Raw genomic sequence first — 16,753 nt, 5'->3', positions numbered from 1 at the left:
TGTCCAGGGTGGATGAAATGGAAACATAATTCACAATTTGTTGTGGACAAGGAGCCTGTCAGAGAGAATGTTTCCAGGGTCTTACAAGGGTATTACTCAGCTGCCCTACTAGCATTTTTTTCCACTGTGCTGACAAGAAAGGAAAGGAAAAATATTCACAACCTAGGTCGCTAAACTAAGAGCTTTAATTAATGAGACCCCAGAAAGGTTCCTAACAGATAAAAGTGTGATTGCTCTGTGTTCTCTGACCGCAACTGCAGGTTCTCTGACTACTCTTTTGTGTTCTGAGACCCTCAGTGTGAAGATATAAGGGCTGTCTGAGATGGCAAATTGTTTTGCTAAAAAGCCTCTTTACACATCTGGAACATAACCTCTTAAACCCAGCCCAGCCTTATGTTAACACCGTGGCTTATAAACCATGCTTACGCTGCATGGAATCATAAACATGTTGAATGTAGGAAACACTGTTAGTTTATAAATTGGGCCTGCTATTAAGTTTTGAGGACATTAGTTTGTTTTTATTTTTTTGTCCTTTCTTTTATATTTTTCCAAACTATTCATGCTTTGGAAATCTAAGGGGTGGGTAAGAAAACAGTTTAGTCTGCTTTTTTTTCATGGTTGCTCCCAACAAGATGCCTCTGACTTTTTCTCATCCAAACTCGACATAAAGCTGTTTCTCCCTTATCACCACCATGACTGCCACACAAAGCCAAGATGTCTCCATTTTAAATTTGTTTTGCTTCACAGACTTACTACTAAACTCCTGGGTGATGGGGAGGTGGGTAACACAAGGCCCAGAGTCATGCCTCTTGGTGTGATGTTGGGCAAGTTACTTCACCTCGCTGAGATGTTTATGGGTCTGTGAAAGGAACGATCTGCTCCATGTGCTCACTACATCCCCCTTTGCATCTAAGCCATGATAATAACCCAAATAAGATGATAGGATTTTATACAGGGGTGCCTGGCTATTGACATTTTGATCAACGATAGACAGCACATATGAAAGTGGTTCTATAGGATTAGAACACCACATTTTTACTGTACCTTTTCTAAGTTTAGCTATTTTCATTTTGTTTTTTGAGATGGAGTCTTGCTCTGTTGCCTGGGCTGGAGTGAAGTGGCATGATCTCCGCTCACTACAACCGCTGCCTCCCAGGTTCAAGCGATTCTTCTGCCTCAGCCTCCTGAGTAGCCAGGATTACAGGCATGTGCCACTATGCTCTGCTAACTTTTGTATTTTTAGTAGAGATGGGTTTTCACCATGTTGGCCAGGATGGTCTCAAACTCCTGACCTCAGGTAGTCCACCCTCTTTAGCCTCCCAGAGTGCTGGGATTACAGATGTGAGCCACTGCGCCTGGCCTGTTTAGCATTTTTAAAAAAATCCCAACCTAAAGAAAAGCTAGAAACACAAACACTTAGCATGTGTTACAGTTACCTTCAGCATTCAGTACACTCTACATGTTGTAGAGGTTTGTAGTCTAGGGGCAACGGACTGTACCATATAGCCTAGTGTGTAGTTGGCTCTACCACCTAGGTTTCTGAGTACACCCTGTGACATCTGCACAACGATGCACTCACCTAATAATGCATTTCTCAGAATGCATCCCCGTTGTTAAGTGATGCATACTGGACATTGTGCATTAAAAAAAAAGCCAGAACACTCCTTATGTACCGCATAGACTTTACCAAACATTGAGTTAAAACAGAAACAAAAAGGAGACAATCCTACAATGAAAAGGAGACACTCATGTCTACCCTAGTGATTCACCCTGTCTGGAGGACATAAGGGGGCCACGGACAGTTCTGCAAATATAATACGGATATACCCAATATCCACCGTGTTTGGCTTCCTTTATCAGTGAGATACAAACTGATATCTGCAGTGTATAAAGAGTTTCCTAGTAGAGTCTATTTGAGAAAAAGAATCAAATGTGCATCAATATGTCAAAACTGACAGATACAAGAAAACCATTCAGCTAGAGATAATTCACATCATTTTATTCAAGTTAATCCATTTCATTCAATAATCGGCCACATTGTTCCCAGCACCACTATTACTGTCATTATTTCTCTTTGGAGAAGACCAGGTATTAAGAAATCTGGTCTGAATTTCCATGATGCCTAATTCTATGGTCAAAAATCCTCTTCTTTACCAAAAAGCAACTTCTTAATCACAAGAGAAATAGAGGGATAGACTGAGATATATTTGCAGAAATTTATCTCCACTGGAGACAATTCATAGTTCATAATATTTCAGGGTTGTGCTTTACTCGGGGGCTCTGTTTTGGGGAGGGGGTTGTTTCTCCTAAATGTTTGCTTAATACAAATAACTTGCCCCACTGTATCACAGATGGGAAATGAGGACTAGTCCCAAGGGAACAAGGAGGCAGTCCTCCAGGGAACAAGCCTTAATGGCTCCTAGTGGTGACAGAGTCATTCTGCTTCCCCAACCTGTGAGCAATAATAAAGTATAACCAAGTGAACAGGAGAGGTAGTAACTAGCCAGATAACCCACGGGCTAGAATCTCTAAACAGGAATACTTGTGTGTTTTGAATAATTCAGAGCTGGAAAGAGACACTTTTGGAGAATAGAAGAGTGTGAAAAAGATAGAGGACTCTCACCAAGGAACCCACAAAAAAGGTGGTACCAGTCAAAGGTAGTCTTGTCCTTTTCTTTTGAGATGAGGGTACCCCAAATGGGTTGTGCCACTTTCACATAAAAATTGGAATGATAATGAACAAGTGAAAGTGAAATCAGTTTCTGTCCTTTGTTCAATTAACATGGATAGAGCACCTGTGTGCAAGGTAGTGGGAGGTGCTGAGGGGAAAGGTAAAGCTGTTTAAGCTGTGGCCCCGAGCTGAAGGAGCAATCTAGCAGTGCTATCAGACCCCACACACTACAGTGTCCCAGGGGTCAGGTGGAGGGAAGGATCACTTCCGGCTGCAGCATCAGGCAAGGCACTCTGCAGCCTCCCCTCCGGGTTCTCAGTGTGCCTCTATGTGGCCGCTTAGCCTGCCCCATCCCAGGCATTTGCGAATCTTCCTTATCTTTCTCTGTAGGGTGAGAAATGGAAGTTTGACAGGATAAGATCCTGCCTCACAGGTACTTAATAAATGTGTGTGGAATTGATGTATGGTGAAAGAGTCACTTTATCTTAGTGCAGCAAGGTGGAAAGAGCTTTGGGAAAGGAGAGGAACGATGGTGGTAGTGACGGTAAGGTGTTTTCATCAGAAGACGGGAGCAAGGGTACACAAACCAAAAAGTCAATTTAGTACATGGCTTAGCCTAGAGCACACAAGGGCCCCAACACAACCAAAGGCCATAAAAAGGTAGCTGACATCCTCTGACAAATAGAAATGAAAAGCTAAAATCTTTCTGTTTCTCTTTGAAGTAACAACTGGTGTATTCAAGCTCAACCAGAGCATATAAGAGAAAAATGAGTAATGAGAGGGTCCGAAATAGCTTTGAAGGACAGTCAGATTCTAGAAAGTAGAAAGATCACTGAGTAAACACTGTACCCCCCTTATCTCCCACACACAAAAAAGGTGAACATGAATGTGAAAGTGTAGAGCAGGCTTTCGGACATCTTCAAGTTTGTTTTTGGCGCTTCGGTTTGTAAGCAATCAAGATGCTGAGAGACGCTATCCCAAACAGGAAAGTCTGTAGGAACCAGAGTAGCCGAGCCCGACCACTTGTGATGCCTTTGTGCCTAAAAAAAAAAAAGAAAACAAAGTTTTAACACCAGAATGTTAATCTTACAGCTTCATAGGAGTTATTGTCTTCTATATATTTTTAAAAATTATACCTTCCACTACTTTCCTTGGGTTTATTTTGCTGCTTTTCTCTGGCTTATCTTGGATGGTTCATTTATTTTTCATGTTTCTTGTTTTCTAATAAATGTATTTTGCATGATACAGCCTTCCCTGAGAACCAGTCTGGCTACTGTCTGGGGCACAGTATTCTAAAACTGTTCCTCATGCATTTCTGATGAGTGGATGGAGTAAAAAGCACTGGTATGGCTTCAGAGCAAATGTTCTGAAGACAGACCAGATATAGATCCTAGCATGATCACCTACCAGCTGTGACCTGGGAAAATCACTCCGTATCCCTCAGAATTAGTTTCCTCAACTGAAAAATGGGAATGGCAGTAGCTATCTCACTGAAAGTTGAGATGATTGATGGGATAATACAGGCAAAGTGCTCAGAAGAAGCCTGGCACACAGTCATGATAAACACCTGCCTGTATCATCATTCAAATTAAACTGCCTAAAACAAGGTGCAAAAAAAGAAAAAAAAAAGACCCAGTGGAAGTGAATGGCTTGCTATGTACCATCTGTATATAAATAAGCCTCATTTGGATGACTTTTATTTAAAGCAAATGTCAAAAAACTTGTCTGTTTCTTTTTGAAGTAACAACTGACAGTATATGGAAAAACAATGTACTTTTATACAGTAACAGATTAAAGGAGAGAGATCCTATGAATATCTTAATAAATGCAGAAGTGGCATTTGATAAATTCCAAAATCTGGTCTTTTTCCACCCCTGCTCCAGAGATGGGGTCTCGCTCTGTCACCTACAGTGGAGTGCCTGGTATAATCATAGCTCACTGCAGCCTCACACTCCTACACTAAAACTGTCCTCCCACCTCACTGGGATCATCACAGGCCTGGCTAGGTTTCTTTTTCTTCTTCTTCTTTGTGGAGACAGTGTCTTGCTTTGTTGCCCAGGCTGGTCTTGAACTCCTGGCTTTAACCGATTCTCCTGCCTCAGCCTCCCAAATCCTGTGCTAGGATTACAGGTGTGAATCACCTACATCCACACCCAACATATTTTTTTTCTTTTCTTTTTTTAAAACGAAGTCTTGCTCTGTTGCCCAGGTTGGAGAGCAGTGGCGCAGTCTCAGCTCACTGCAACCCCTGCCTCCCAGGTTCAAGTGATTCTCCTTCCTCAGCCTCTTGAGTAGCTGGGATAACAGGCATGCACCAGGTACTTTTAATTTTTTAATTTTTTTAATTTTTAGCAGAGATTGGGTTTCGTCATGTTAGCCAGGCTGGTCTTGAACTCCAGACCTCGTGATCCACCCACCTCAGCCTCCCAAAGCACCAGGATTACAGGCATCAGCTACTGTACTCAGCTCCAACCCCCATTTTTAATAAAATTTCTCAGCAAAGTTAGAAATACAATGGAATTTCCCAATTTTGATAGAAGAGATCTACAAAACTCTGGAATAAACACAATGCAAAATGTTGAAAGCTCTCCTTTGAGGTCAAGAGCAAGGAACACTTCTAGTCAGTACTTCTAGAAGTTCAAGCCAGTAGAATAAGGAAAGAAACATAAATAAAAGGTATACAGAATTGAAAGAAATAAACTGTATTTCTGGACAGTTTTATATCTGAAAAACTGAAAATAATCTACAAACTATTAGAATTAATAAATTTACTTAGCAAGGTTGCTGGGTATAAGGTCAACATAAAAAAATTTACCGTATTCATACAAACTACCAACAAACAACTAGAAAATGAAACAAAGTGAGCCGAGATCATGCCACTGAACTCCAACCTAGGTGACAGAGCTAGACTCCATTAAAAAAAAAAAAAAAAAAAGCCAGGTGTGTCTGTAATCCCAGCACTTTGGGAGGCCAAGGCAGGTGGTTCACAAGGTCAGGAGTTTGAGACCAGCCTGACCAACATGGTGAAACCCTGTCTTTACTAAAAATACAAAAAAATTAGCTGGGCATGGTGGCACACACCTATAATCCCAGCTACTCAGGAGGCTGAGGCAGGAGAATCGCTTAAACCCAGGAGGTGGAGGTTACATTGAGCTGAGATCCTGCCACTGTGCCCTAGCCTGGGTGACAGAGCGGGACTCTGTCTCAAAAAAAAAATCAGCGGGAGACTGTGGCTCATGCCTGTAATCCTAGTACTTTGGGAGACTAAGGCAAGCATATCACCTGAAGTCAGGAGTTTGAAACCAGCCTGACCAACGCAGAAAAACCCCATCTCTATCAAAAGTCCGAAATTAGCCAGGTGTGGTGACACATGCCTGTAATCTGAACTACTCAGGAGGCTGAGGCAGGAGATTCACTTGGACCTGGGAGGTGGAGGCTGTGGTGAGCCAAGATTACCCCACTGCACTCCAGCCTGGGCAACAAGAGTGTAACTCTGTCTCAAAAATAAATAAATAAACAAAAGTCAGCCAGATGCGATGGCTCACGCCTATAATTCCAGCACTTTGGGAGACTGAAGCAGCCAGATAACTTGAGCCCAGGAGTTCAACACCAGCCTAGGGAACATAGTGAGACCTCATTTTTTTTAAAAAGTCATTTATAATATCATCTCAAAGTAGAAGTAGCTGGAAATTAATCTAACAACAATGTGTAAAACCTCTTAAAATTATAGATATATTAAAGGAGATATATTTTAATTATAGATATATTAAAGACAGACTATTTCATCATTAGAAGACTCAATAATAGAAATATTTGATGGTTTCCTGACCTTAAGGGAAAAACTAGGCATATGTTAGCCCATTGTAATGGCACACCTGTAGTCCTAGCTACTTGGGACGCTGAGGCAGGAGGATCACTTAAGCACAGTGCTCAAGGCTAGCCTGGGCAACATAGTGAGACCCATCTCTTAAAAAATAAAAGAAAATTTTAAATAGGCAAAATGACAATGGAAATCAATTACAGAAGGCATTATATCTATATATATAAATACAACTGGATTACAGGCATCAGTCAACCATGCCCTGCAACTTTCAATTTTATAAGCTGAGTTTTTACCACATAATTAACTTTTAAAAACAAACACGTGGCCTGGCAGGGTAGCTCATGCCTATAATCCCAGTGCTTTGGGAGGCCGAGGCGGGTGGATCATGAGGTCAGGAGATTGAGAACATCCTGGCTAACACAGTGAAATCCCATCTCACTAAAAATACAAAAAATTAGCCAGGCGTGGTAGCACATGCCTGTAGTCCCAGCTATTTGGGAGGCTGAGGCAGGAGAATCATTTGAACCCAGGAGGCAGAGGTTGCAGAGCTGAGATTGCACTACTGCTCTCCAGCCTGGGCGACAGAACAAGATTCCATCTCAAAAAAAAAACAAACAAAAAACAAATATGTTTGCTTTGAAATGGGCAAAACAACAAAAATATTTTGTTCCAGAAAATAATTTGTATGATCTTGTAAATGTGTAAGATACTTAGGAAAGAAAGATGAAGATGAGTTGCCATCTTGGAAGAGCAGGCTCACTGAATAGCAGTGCCTGTTCCATCCTTCTCCAGAGGGGTCACAATTGGTGGCTAGGGCACCCAGAGGAGTTTCCTGGTGTCACCATAACTTGTTTTCATTCAAACACCTTTATCTGTATCCTTAGCTCATTTTGCCTATTTAAAAGACAAAAAAAGCCTTTTAAGAAAATTTTCTTAATTCACATTCCCTTAATGATTCCAAGACCCAGGCAGATGTAAAAATATTTTTGTGAGTACATTTTTTCCTGCCTTATGAAAAAATGTTACTTCTGTTACTTGAAAATTTTCACAATTTACCTGTTTTGGTCACTCGAGGCTGCCCTATCACAGAGTACTTCCACTTGTCAAGAACTTCTGTTCTGTTTCTATACTGTAATAAAATCTACAGACAAATTTTCACAAAACCTGAAAAACCTTTCTAAGGGCTGCAGAGCCAACTGGGGTAGGCAAGCAGCAAGAATCTAATTTCTGAACTAAGAGAATAAGCCGTATATTCTGAAAGGAAAACTCCAGATTGTAAAAAGGTAACAATGAACATGAGTGTTGGCCTCAAAGAGATATGATTTTATTTATCCCTAAGGAAAAACCATTCTATTTTTCTTGTTAAAATATTATTATGTAACAAAAACTATAAGCACCTTTCAAAGAAGAGTTGAATCTCACTTTGTAATCAAATAAATTCAAGTTAAAATGGCTAGATACCCTTTTTAATCTATTAAAATAGCAAAGGGTATTTTGTACACGCCCTCCCGACCCCACCAAAAATGCCACTTTCTTTTTTTTCCTTTTTTTCTTTTTGAGATGGAGTTTCACTGTTATTACCCAGACTGGAGTGCAATGACACAACCTCAGCTCACTGCAACCTCCACCTTCTGGGTTCAAGCAATTCTCCTGCCTCAGCATCCTGAGTAGCTGGGACTACAGGCGTGCACCACCATGCCCAGCTAATTTTTGTATTTTTAGTAGAGAGGGGGTTTCACCTTGTTGACCAGGATGGTCTTGATCTTTTGACCTAGTGATCCACCTGCCTTGGCCTCCCAAAGTGCTGGGATTATAGGTGTGAGCCACCACGCCCGGCCGCTTTTTTTCTTTTTTAAGACAGAGTCTCGCTTTATCGCCCAGGCTGGAGTACAGTGGTGAAAGCTCACTGCAACCTCCACGTGACTCTCTGCCTCAGCTTCCCGAGTAGTTGGGATTACAGACATGCACCCCCACCCGGCTAATTTTTTTATATTTTTAGTAGAGATGAAGTTTCACCATGTTGGCCAGGCTTGTCTTGAACTCTTGACCTCAGATGATCCACCTGCCTCAGCCTCCCAAAGTGCTGGGATTACAGGTGTGAACCACTGCATCTGGCCAAAAATGGCACTTTCATAGAATGGTAGTGAAAATGTAAAATGCAAAAAACCCAAATGAAAAGCAATTTTGCAGTCGTATCAAGAGCTTTATAACTGTTCTTTCACTCAGTAATTCTACATCCACGGATTTAGCCTAAGGAAGAAAATAAGAAATATAAAATGGTTAAAGAGTAAATGTGCATTGTTAGAAGGTTCATTAAATACTTATAGGATATGCAATTACAGGAGTCTTTTGCAAACTTTAAAATTATTTACCTAGAGATTTTAAAAACCTGGGAAATTATTTAATATTATAATTACGGTGCTTATAAAGTTAAACATGAAGCCCAATCTTATCTCTAGTGAAAAGGAACTCACCAGAAAAGTGCTTCCTGTATTTTTTAAACATGGGATTTGAGAGACTCCATATTAATAGCCTGATGTGCACCGAAATTCCTATTTAGGGCCTAACACAGAGGAGGTGTTTGCTAAATGCTAACTTCCTGCTACCTGATTTTTCCCTCCATGGTTGTTTCTGTATTTTTTTTTAGAGTCCAGAATATTGTTTTGTGCATGATGTTTACTGAATTAAAAAATTAACATATGCATGAAAAATAAAAAATTTCACCCAAATGTTACAAGCAGTTATTTGGTAGCCTGTAAATGTATATATGTCTTCATTCACCTAAATTTATTTCTTCTTTTCATTCGTCTCATAATATTTTTTTTCCTTTGGGAGACAGAATCTTGCTCTGTTGCCCAGGCTGGAGTGCAATGGCACAATTGCCGCTCACCACAACCTCTGCCTCCTGGGTTCAAGCAACTCTCCTGCCTCAGCCTCCCAAGTAGCTGGGATCACAGGTATGAGCCACCGTGCCCAGCTAACTTTTATTTTTGTATTTTTAGTAGAGACAGGGTTTCACCATGTTGGCCAGTCTGGTCTCCAACTCCTGACCTCAGGTGATCCGCCTGCCTCAGCCTTCCAGAGTGCTGAGATTCATCATCTTACAATTTAAAAAGAGGATTTATTTTGATTTATAGTGACTAACGATACATTCTGACATGTTAGACCATAAAGAAATGATTTCAAGAACATAAAAATAGTGACCTAACCTCTATGCCTGTTCTCCCTCTGCCCTTCAAAATAACTGTATATAAATTTGAGTATTCTGGTTTTCATCAGATACTCAAAATGCCAACAACAAAATAGGTGTCAGGTGCTCCTACATTCCAAGTTGAGGGGCTGGACCAGACACTTTCAATCCGAGATTCCACTGCGATACTGCAGAGGCCACTGGGAAGAGGTCCTAGTGTTCTGTGGCATTTCCCACAAGCCCAGAGAATGGCTTCAACAAAACCATTTGTAGAGCTTGACATGAGTCCCCTGGAATCTGGGGAAGGGTTTAATATCTGATTCCAAAGAGTAAGCACTGCTTTGGCCGGTTTGCTGGGAGAGCAAGGAAGCATGGCTGCACTGCGGACTGATGAACTTGCAGATGATCCCACTGGAGGGATAAGGAAGTTGTTTACTGTGAGCCACACGGATCCTGCAGAAGGCACTGGACATAAGTAGGTTTAAAAGGACCCTGTACCACTGGCCCACCTGAAGGAAGGAAGTGATCTCAATAAAAGGGTAATTCTTCCCAGAATACAGACTCTGCGGGTGAAACTGTAAGTGGCATGCTGGAGGAGGTATCTGAATGAACCATAAAGGAAACTGCAGAAGGGAGATCCCCAGTGATGAGCAGTGTCTCAAAAATCTACCACATCCCCTCTAGAGAGAAAGAGCCAGTACTGGAAACACTACATACACAGCATCCAGCTGCCTGATCACAAAGCAGCAGCTGTTTATTGTTTTTTTAATTTTAATTTTTGAGACAGGGTCTTGCTCTGTCACCCAGGCTGGAGTGCAGTGGTGCAATCTTGGCTCACTACAGCCTCTGCCTCTCAGGTTCAAGCGATTTTCATGCCTCACCCTCCTAAGCAGCTGGGACTGCAGGCACGCACCACCATGCCTGGCTAATTTTTTGTATTCTTAGTAGAGATGGGGCTTTGTCATGTTGGCCAGGATGGTCTCAAACTCCTGGCCTCAAGTGATCTGACCACCTCAGCCTCCTAAAGTGCTGGGTTTACAGGTGTGAGCCACTGCACCAGGCGAGCAGAAGCTATTTAAAGCTCAACCTTATTCTCTGTAACTATTCCCACCATCCCAAGGGACCATAAGCAGCAACCGCTAGTGAATAGATGAGAAGGTGGAGTGCAAGAGAAGGCATCAACTCCACCTTTTCCCCACTGCAGGCTCCTGAGCCCCAGCTGAATGAAAACAGACATTTTGAATTAGAAGAAAGTTTATAGTTTTAACAAATAGACTGGGCTAGAATGGATATCATCAGATGGTGATTGGAAATCCTATGATCTGCTTGAAATTCCATCCAGAGATACGGTGGAAGGTGGGGAACAACCCACAAAGCAAATTTACTTGGAGAGTGGTGAGAAAGAAATAATAAAGTTACTTTCTGCTCCTCTTCAAAGAAAGTCTAGCTTGTGGCTGGGCACAGTGGCTCATACCTATAATCCCAGCACTTTGGGAGACCGAGCCACGTCAATCACCTGAGAGCTCAGGAGTTCGAGACTAGCATGGCCAACGTGGTGAAAACACATCTCTACTAAAAATACAAAAATTAGCTGGGTGCGGTGGTGGGCTCCTGTAATCCCAGCTACTGGGGAGGCTGAGGCAGGAGAGTTGCTTGAACCTGGGAGGCAGAGATTGCAGTGAGTCAAGATTGCACCACCGTACTTCATCCAGCCTGGGTGACAAAGCAAGACTCTGTCTCCAAAAAAAAAGTCTAGCTTGTTTAATAAACAAGAAAACAGAGTAATAGTGCCCAATTAACATTGATTATTTTGATTGAAAAACAGTAATAGAGTATCTTATTTTTTACTTTTAGAATAGAAAAATAAAAGAGGTGATAGTATATCTTGACCAGAAATTAATTTGATTAATTAATTAATATCTGGACCAGAAAGTAATTGAAAAGCAATTCAGCATTACTATAACCATGTTTTCCAGTGTACCATACTTTCTATATATGCTTATATAAAGTACAAATATAAAAATAATTTTTTCTAGTATTCTCATACAGTATTAACCTACGCTAGCAACTGCTAAGTGGGGTCTGGTTTGGGGGCTTTTAACTAGCATTGCATCTGAGAATTATCTGTGGAGCTTTTAAAAAGAACACATTCTTACATCTGCAAGACTTACCCAATCAGAATCTCTGGGTCTGGAAACCAGACGTGTGTATTTTGAAAAAGCTCCTCAGGTGGTTCAATTGTAAAATGGGGATTGCCAGTCACTGGCCTAGGTCAGTCACTTAGCTCTTTTGTAAACTAGAAGCCAGGCTCCTAGCCTTTTGGTCTAGTTGGGGCTACCCAGAAAATTTGTTAAAAAATGACAAAAGTCACCTGAATTAGATAACTAAGTAATTGATTAACCAATATAAACAAAATGAATCCATTCATCAAACATTTACTGGGTACTCCCTCTGCACGAGGCTCAGTATCAGGTATGGGGATTCTTCTCTACCCGGAAAATGTTATCAGCCTACAAGTATGTGAATTATTTAAATGTGGCTACTCTCGGTTTATATTAGATACTAAGAGAAAGGCGACAAGGAGTTACTTCAAAGACTTACTTGCACAATACTATGGCATACAAGGACTCTCCCACATGAATCAGCCAGGCAAGCCAATACCTGAAACCAAAAACAAAGTTAGTCTTTTTTCAAGGTGATAGTTATCTGCTGATGAAATGAAATCTAACACAGCCATCTCAGAAAGAAAAGCACCTTAATGTGAACTAACAGTACTCTTAGATACCAAAAGGCAGCTGCGGGCCTTCCAGGTCTCCCGTGAGACCAGAGCTGCAGTGTCCACAGCCCATTTGTGCAGCTCTCCTTACCCATTGCTCAGGAGGGTGTGATGGTGGTCCACCAAGTACTGAGTGAAAGAGCCCAAGGGCCCAAGGCTCTGATAAGGGATACTCTGAGGCCAGAAGACAACCCACTGAAAGAGAAGCAGAGACACAGAATACCTATTAGGTCACTTAAAACCTGTTTTTTTTTCTTTTTCTTTTTATTAGAAAGGCTGTGAAACAATACAAAAACAACTACAGACCAAAGAAACTCTGAACAGTCATCTGGGCCTCCATTCTTGACTTCCATTTTCTTTCTTTCTTTTTTTTTTTGTTTTGAGACAGGGTCTCACTCCACTGCTGGGGCTAGAGTGCAGTGGCATGATCATGACTCACTGCAGCCTCTACCATCTGGGCTCAATCCATTCTCCCAACTCAGCATCCCAAGTAGTTGGGACCACACGTGTGTGCCACCATGCCTAGCTACTTTTAAAAATTGTATACAGAGGCTGGGCGCAGTGGCTCACGCCTGTAACCTCAGCATGTTGGGAGGCTAAGGTGGGTGGACTACCTGAGGTCAGGAGTTTGAGACCAGCCTGGCCAACATGGCAAAACCCCATCTCTACTAAAAATAAAAAAAATTAGCTGGATGTGATGGCAGGCGCCTGTAGTCCCAGCTGCTTGGGAGGCTGAGGCTGGAGAATTGCTTGAACCTGGGAGGTGAGGTTGCAGTGAGCCGAGATTGGATCATTGCACTCCAGTCTGGGCAACAGAGTGAGACTCCATCTCAAAAAAAAAAAAAAAAATTGTATACAGAGACCGGATCTCACTATGTTGCCCAGGATGGTCTCCAACTCCAGGGTTCAAGAAATTCTCCCACAGTGGCCTCCCAGGCATGAGCCACTGTGCTGGGATGACTTCTATTTTCTAAAAGCAACTCTACTGGGAGATTTATGCTGAGGAAAGTATGTGGTTATCAGACTCAGTGCCCACGGTGGATGACTCCTAGTCTTTTTTTCTTTTTTAAATTTGTAGAGAAGGGATCTTGCTTTGTCACCCAGGCTAGAGTGCAGTGGCATGATCACAGCTCACTGCAGCATTGACTGCTGGGGGCTCAAGCAATCCTCCCAACTCAGCACCCCCAAGTAGCTGGGATTACAGGTGTGGGCTACCACGATTGGCTAATTTTTATTTACATATATTTTTATTTTTTTTGAGACAGGGTTTTGCTCTGTCACTCAGGCTAGGGTACAGTGGCATGATCTTGGCTCACTACAACCTCCGCCTCTCAGGTTCGATTCTCCCGCCTCAGCCTCTGGAGTAGCTGGGACTACAGGTTCCTGCCACCATGCCCCAGCTAATTTTTGTTATGTTTTGTTTTTTTTGAGATGGAGTTTCACTCTTGTTGCCCAGGCTGGAGGGCAATGATGCCATCTTGCTGCAACCTCTGCTTCCCAGGTTCAAGTGATTCTCCTGCCTCAGCCTCCCGAGTAGCTGGGACTACAGGCGTGCCACCACACCTAGCTAATTTTTGTATTTTTAGTAGAGATGGGTTTTCACCATGTTGGCCAGGATGGTCTCGATCTCCTAACCTTGTGATCCACCTGCCTTAGCCTCCCAAAGTGCTGGGATTACAGGCGTGAGCCATCATGCCCACCCATGACTCCTATTCTTAATACATTCAACCAAAATCAGTATTTTATAAAAGATATTAGCAAATTTTGAATTTATGTGCTTTGGTTAGTTTCTTTACTGCAGAACTGGCTTGAGACAAAACCCTTGCTTAATTAAGAATTCCTTTCTCAGCTTTCCCTTTTTGTACCTCTAAAACTGAGAATGAGCCACTGCAAAGAGATGGAAAATAAATGAGATAAGGTTTGTGACATTTTAATAGCAACTGCTTAATCACATTTTTTGTAATCTTAACTTTTTCTCAGCCTCTGTGTTGCAACCTCTAAGTTGTACCAGCTTAGAGTTTCCTGAGAATAACTGCCAACAGTTTCAAAATGTATTGTCCTATTCATGTCTTTGTCAAGATCAGTACTACCTCTCTCACTATGTTGTCTCACATCTGAAATTAAAATAAAGCACAAATATCACTGCATCCTCCCAAACCAAGGTGCAGGGGGAGCATCTGCCAGCTCCACAAGATCCCAATTTGAAGTCCTCAAAGCTTTCCTCCAATTATATTCTAACTAGTCACAGACACAGAATTGTAGAACAAAATTCACCTTTGAAAATTTTCAGTTCAACACCTCCACTGTAATACAAGGAAATCAGGACAGAGGTGGTCCTGTAGTGTATACCAACAAACTACACCGTGGACATGACAAATCCCCAATCTCCAGGATCTACTGGTATATCCCAATAGGTTCACCTTCCTTCAAAATTTTACCACCTTATCACTTGAGGTCAGTGTTCGAGATCAGCCTGACCAATATGGTGAAACTCCATCTCTACTAAAAGTACAAAAAATTAGCCAAGGGTGGTGTAATCCCAGCTACAGGTTGAGGCATGAAAATCGCTTGAATCTGGGAGTCAGAGGTTACAGTGAGCCGAGATCGCCACTGCACTCCAGCCTGGGTGACAGAGCAAGATTGCGTCTCAAAAAAAAAAAAAAAAAAAAAAAAAAAAAAGTTACCACCCTAGCCCACAACCTACTCCACGCATCTTTCTCGTTATCCTTTAAGCAGATTCTTTCTCAGCCAAACGTCGCTCTTTTTTTCAATAGTTTTCTTCTTGCTTCCACACCTATGTCGTAACAGTTATATCCTCTCTATCCCGTCTTACCACGTAAATTCCACCCATCCTTTATGTTTATCCCCGTTTTCCAAGCGATTCCTACTGGCTCAAACATTCTGCTGCGGAAGCCCTATTCTGACTTGGCAGGCCTATGGCAGTCTGTCAACTTGACTTCCCACTTCGTGAGAGGCTTAGGCTCGGTGAACCACTTAGTAACGGAGCAGAGGTGAGAATGCAAAGCAGGAACACTGGGAAGCAGAAACCATCCCAAGAGCCCACCGAACTTCCGCTTACAGGAGTAACCTAGGCAATCATCAGCCGCGCGTGCGCATAGACCTCGTTCCCACAGCGCCCCTCGCCCTACGAAGGCCCGGCGGGACAAAACAGACGCCCGCCCCGCCCCACACCTCACCGCGAAGTAGTCCAGCCCCCGGGACTGTGACCAGAGAGGGCAAGGGTCTGGGTGGACGGAAATAGGCGGTAGCTGCGCTGCTAGCCTTCGACTTCGCCATCCTTTTGAAAAACCTAGACACAGAGTTGGCTGGGAACTTCCCAGCCGTCCCCGCCCCTGTATAAGAAAAGCCTGGGCCGGGCGCTGTGGCTCAAGCCTATAATCCCAGCACTTTCGGAGGCCGAGGCGGGTGGATCACTACTAAGTCAAGAGATCAAGACCATCCTGGCCAACATGGTGAAACCCCGCCTCTACTAAAAATACAAAAATTAGCTGGGCATGGTGGCGCGCGCCTGTAGCCCCAGCTACTCGGGAGGCTGAGGCAGGAGAATTGCTTGAACCCAGGAGGCGGAGGTTGCGGTGACCCGAGATCACTCCATTGCACTACAGCCTGGGTAACAAGAGCGAAACTCCGTCTCAAAAAAAAAAAAAAAAAAAAAAAAAAAGAAAAGAAACAAAAGCCTGACTAGCCGGTTTCTCAAGGGCCCGGGCGCCGGCCCAAGACCCTGGCGGACCAGTGCGCCTGCGTCTCATTCCGGCGTCTGGGCCCTTCCCCTCTGCTCCAAACGCGCGGGAGCCGGGATTGTGCTTGCACGACCTCCCCCGGCCTGCGGGCCAAGGTCCTGCGGTGAACCGAGCGCTCGCTCCGTGGCCCGACCGTGGCCCTCCGGCGGGCGCCCTTACTGTGTGGTAGCCAAAGCCGAGGGTGATGACTGTGAACCAGAATAGACTGCCTCTCTGGAAATAGGCCGTAGCGCCGACTGCCGTAGCCATGGCTGCAGCACCTCGCTGGGAGCGCGCGGCTGGACAGCGTCCCAGGCGAGCGCGGAGGCTGGGCCGGGACAGGGCCGCGCTCCTCCCACCATCCCCGCAGGGTGACGATGGTGCGGGTTGGGAGCTCCCTGTGAGCAAGTCTCCCTGTCTGGTCCCCGTGCCCTGTCTGGTTCCAGTACAAGGGGCCTTGGAATCACACTTGGGTTTAGATCTGGCGGGCTGGTCATCTTGTAGGCGTGACTCTCCTCTGTGACGTTTCTGGGTTTAAGATAAAGATATTGGG

General features: G+C 43.3%; 1 protein-coding gene across 2 annotated transcripts; it reads right to left on the bottom strand.

Moving 5' to 3' along the window:
• Positions 1-1,978: 1,978 nt before the first annotated feature.
• On the bottom strand, positions 1,979-16,505 carry LOC100896450 (transmembrane protein 254). Of its 2 annotated transcripts, none has more exons than XM_035266150.3 (4): positions 16,381-16,505; positions 12,552-12,655; positions 12,286-12,345; positions 1,979-3,711 (listed from the first exon to the last, which is right to left on the bottom strand). In XM_035266150.3, exons 1-4 carry the CDS (start codon positions 16,468-16,470, stop codon positions 3,591-3,593), a joined length of 375 nt encoding a protein of 124 aa, XP_035122041.3. In that variant the 5' UTR covers positions 16,471-16,505; the 3' UTR covers positions 1,979-3,590. The 2 variants fall into 2 exon arrangements, with proteins under 2 accessions (XP_035122041.3, XP_078201485.1); XM_078345359.1 differs by lacking the exon at positions 16,381-16,505 and adding an exon at positions 15,294-15,561.
• Between the last annotated feature and the right edge of the window lie 248 nt (positions 16,506-16,753).

Source organism: Callithrix jacchus, chromosome 12, assembly GCF_049354715.1.
Source record: "Callithrix jacchus isolate 240 chromosome 12, calJac240_pri, whole genome shotgun sequence".
NCBI lineage: Eukaryota > Metazoa > Chordata > Mammalia > Primates > Cebidae > Callithrix > Callithrix jacchus.
The sequence above is the reverse complement of the archived record's forward strand: the minus strand, read 5'-3'. Positions and strand labels throughout refer to the sequence as shown.

Bases quoted from the DNA above. Each gene is read 5' to 3' on its own strand.
- LOC100896450 (XM_035266150.3), bottom strand. From the start codon at position 16,470: ATGGCTACGGCAGTCGGCGCTACGGCCTATTTCCAGAGAGGCAGTCTA. The intron at 12,656-16,380 runs GTAAGGGCGCCC...CTTCTCTTTCAG, and splicing joins TCGGCTTTGGCTACCACACA to TGGGTTGTCTTCTGGCCTCA. The intron at 3,712-12,285 runs GTAAGTCTTTGA...TTTTTTTTTTAG, and splicing joins TATGCCATAGTATTGTGCAA to GCACAAAGGCATCACAAGTG.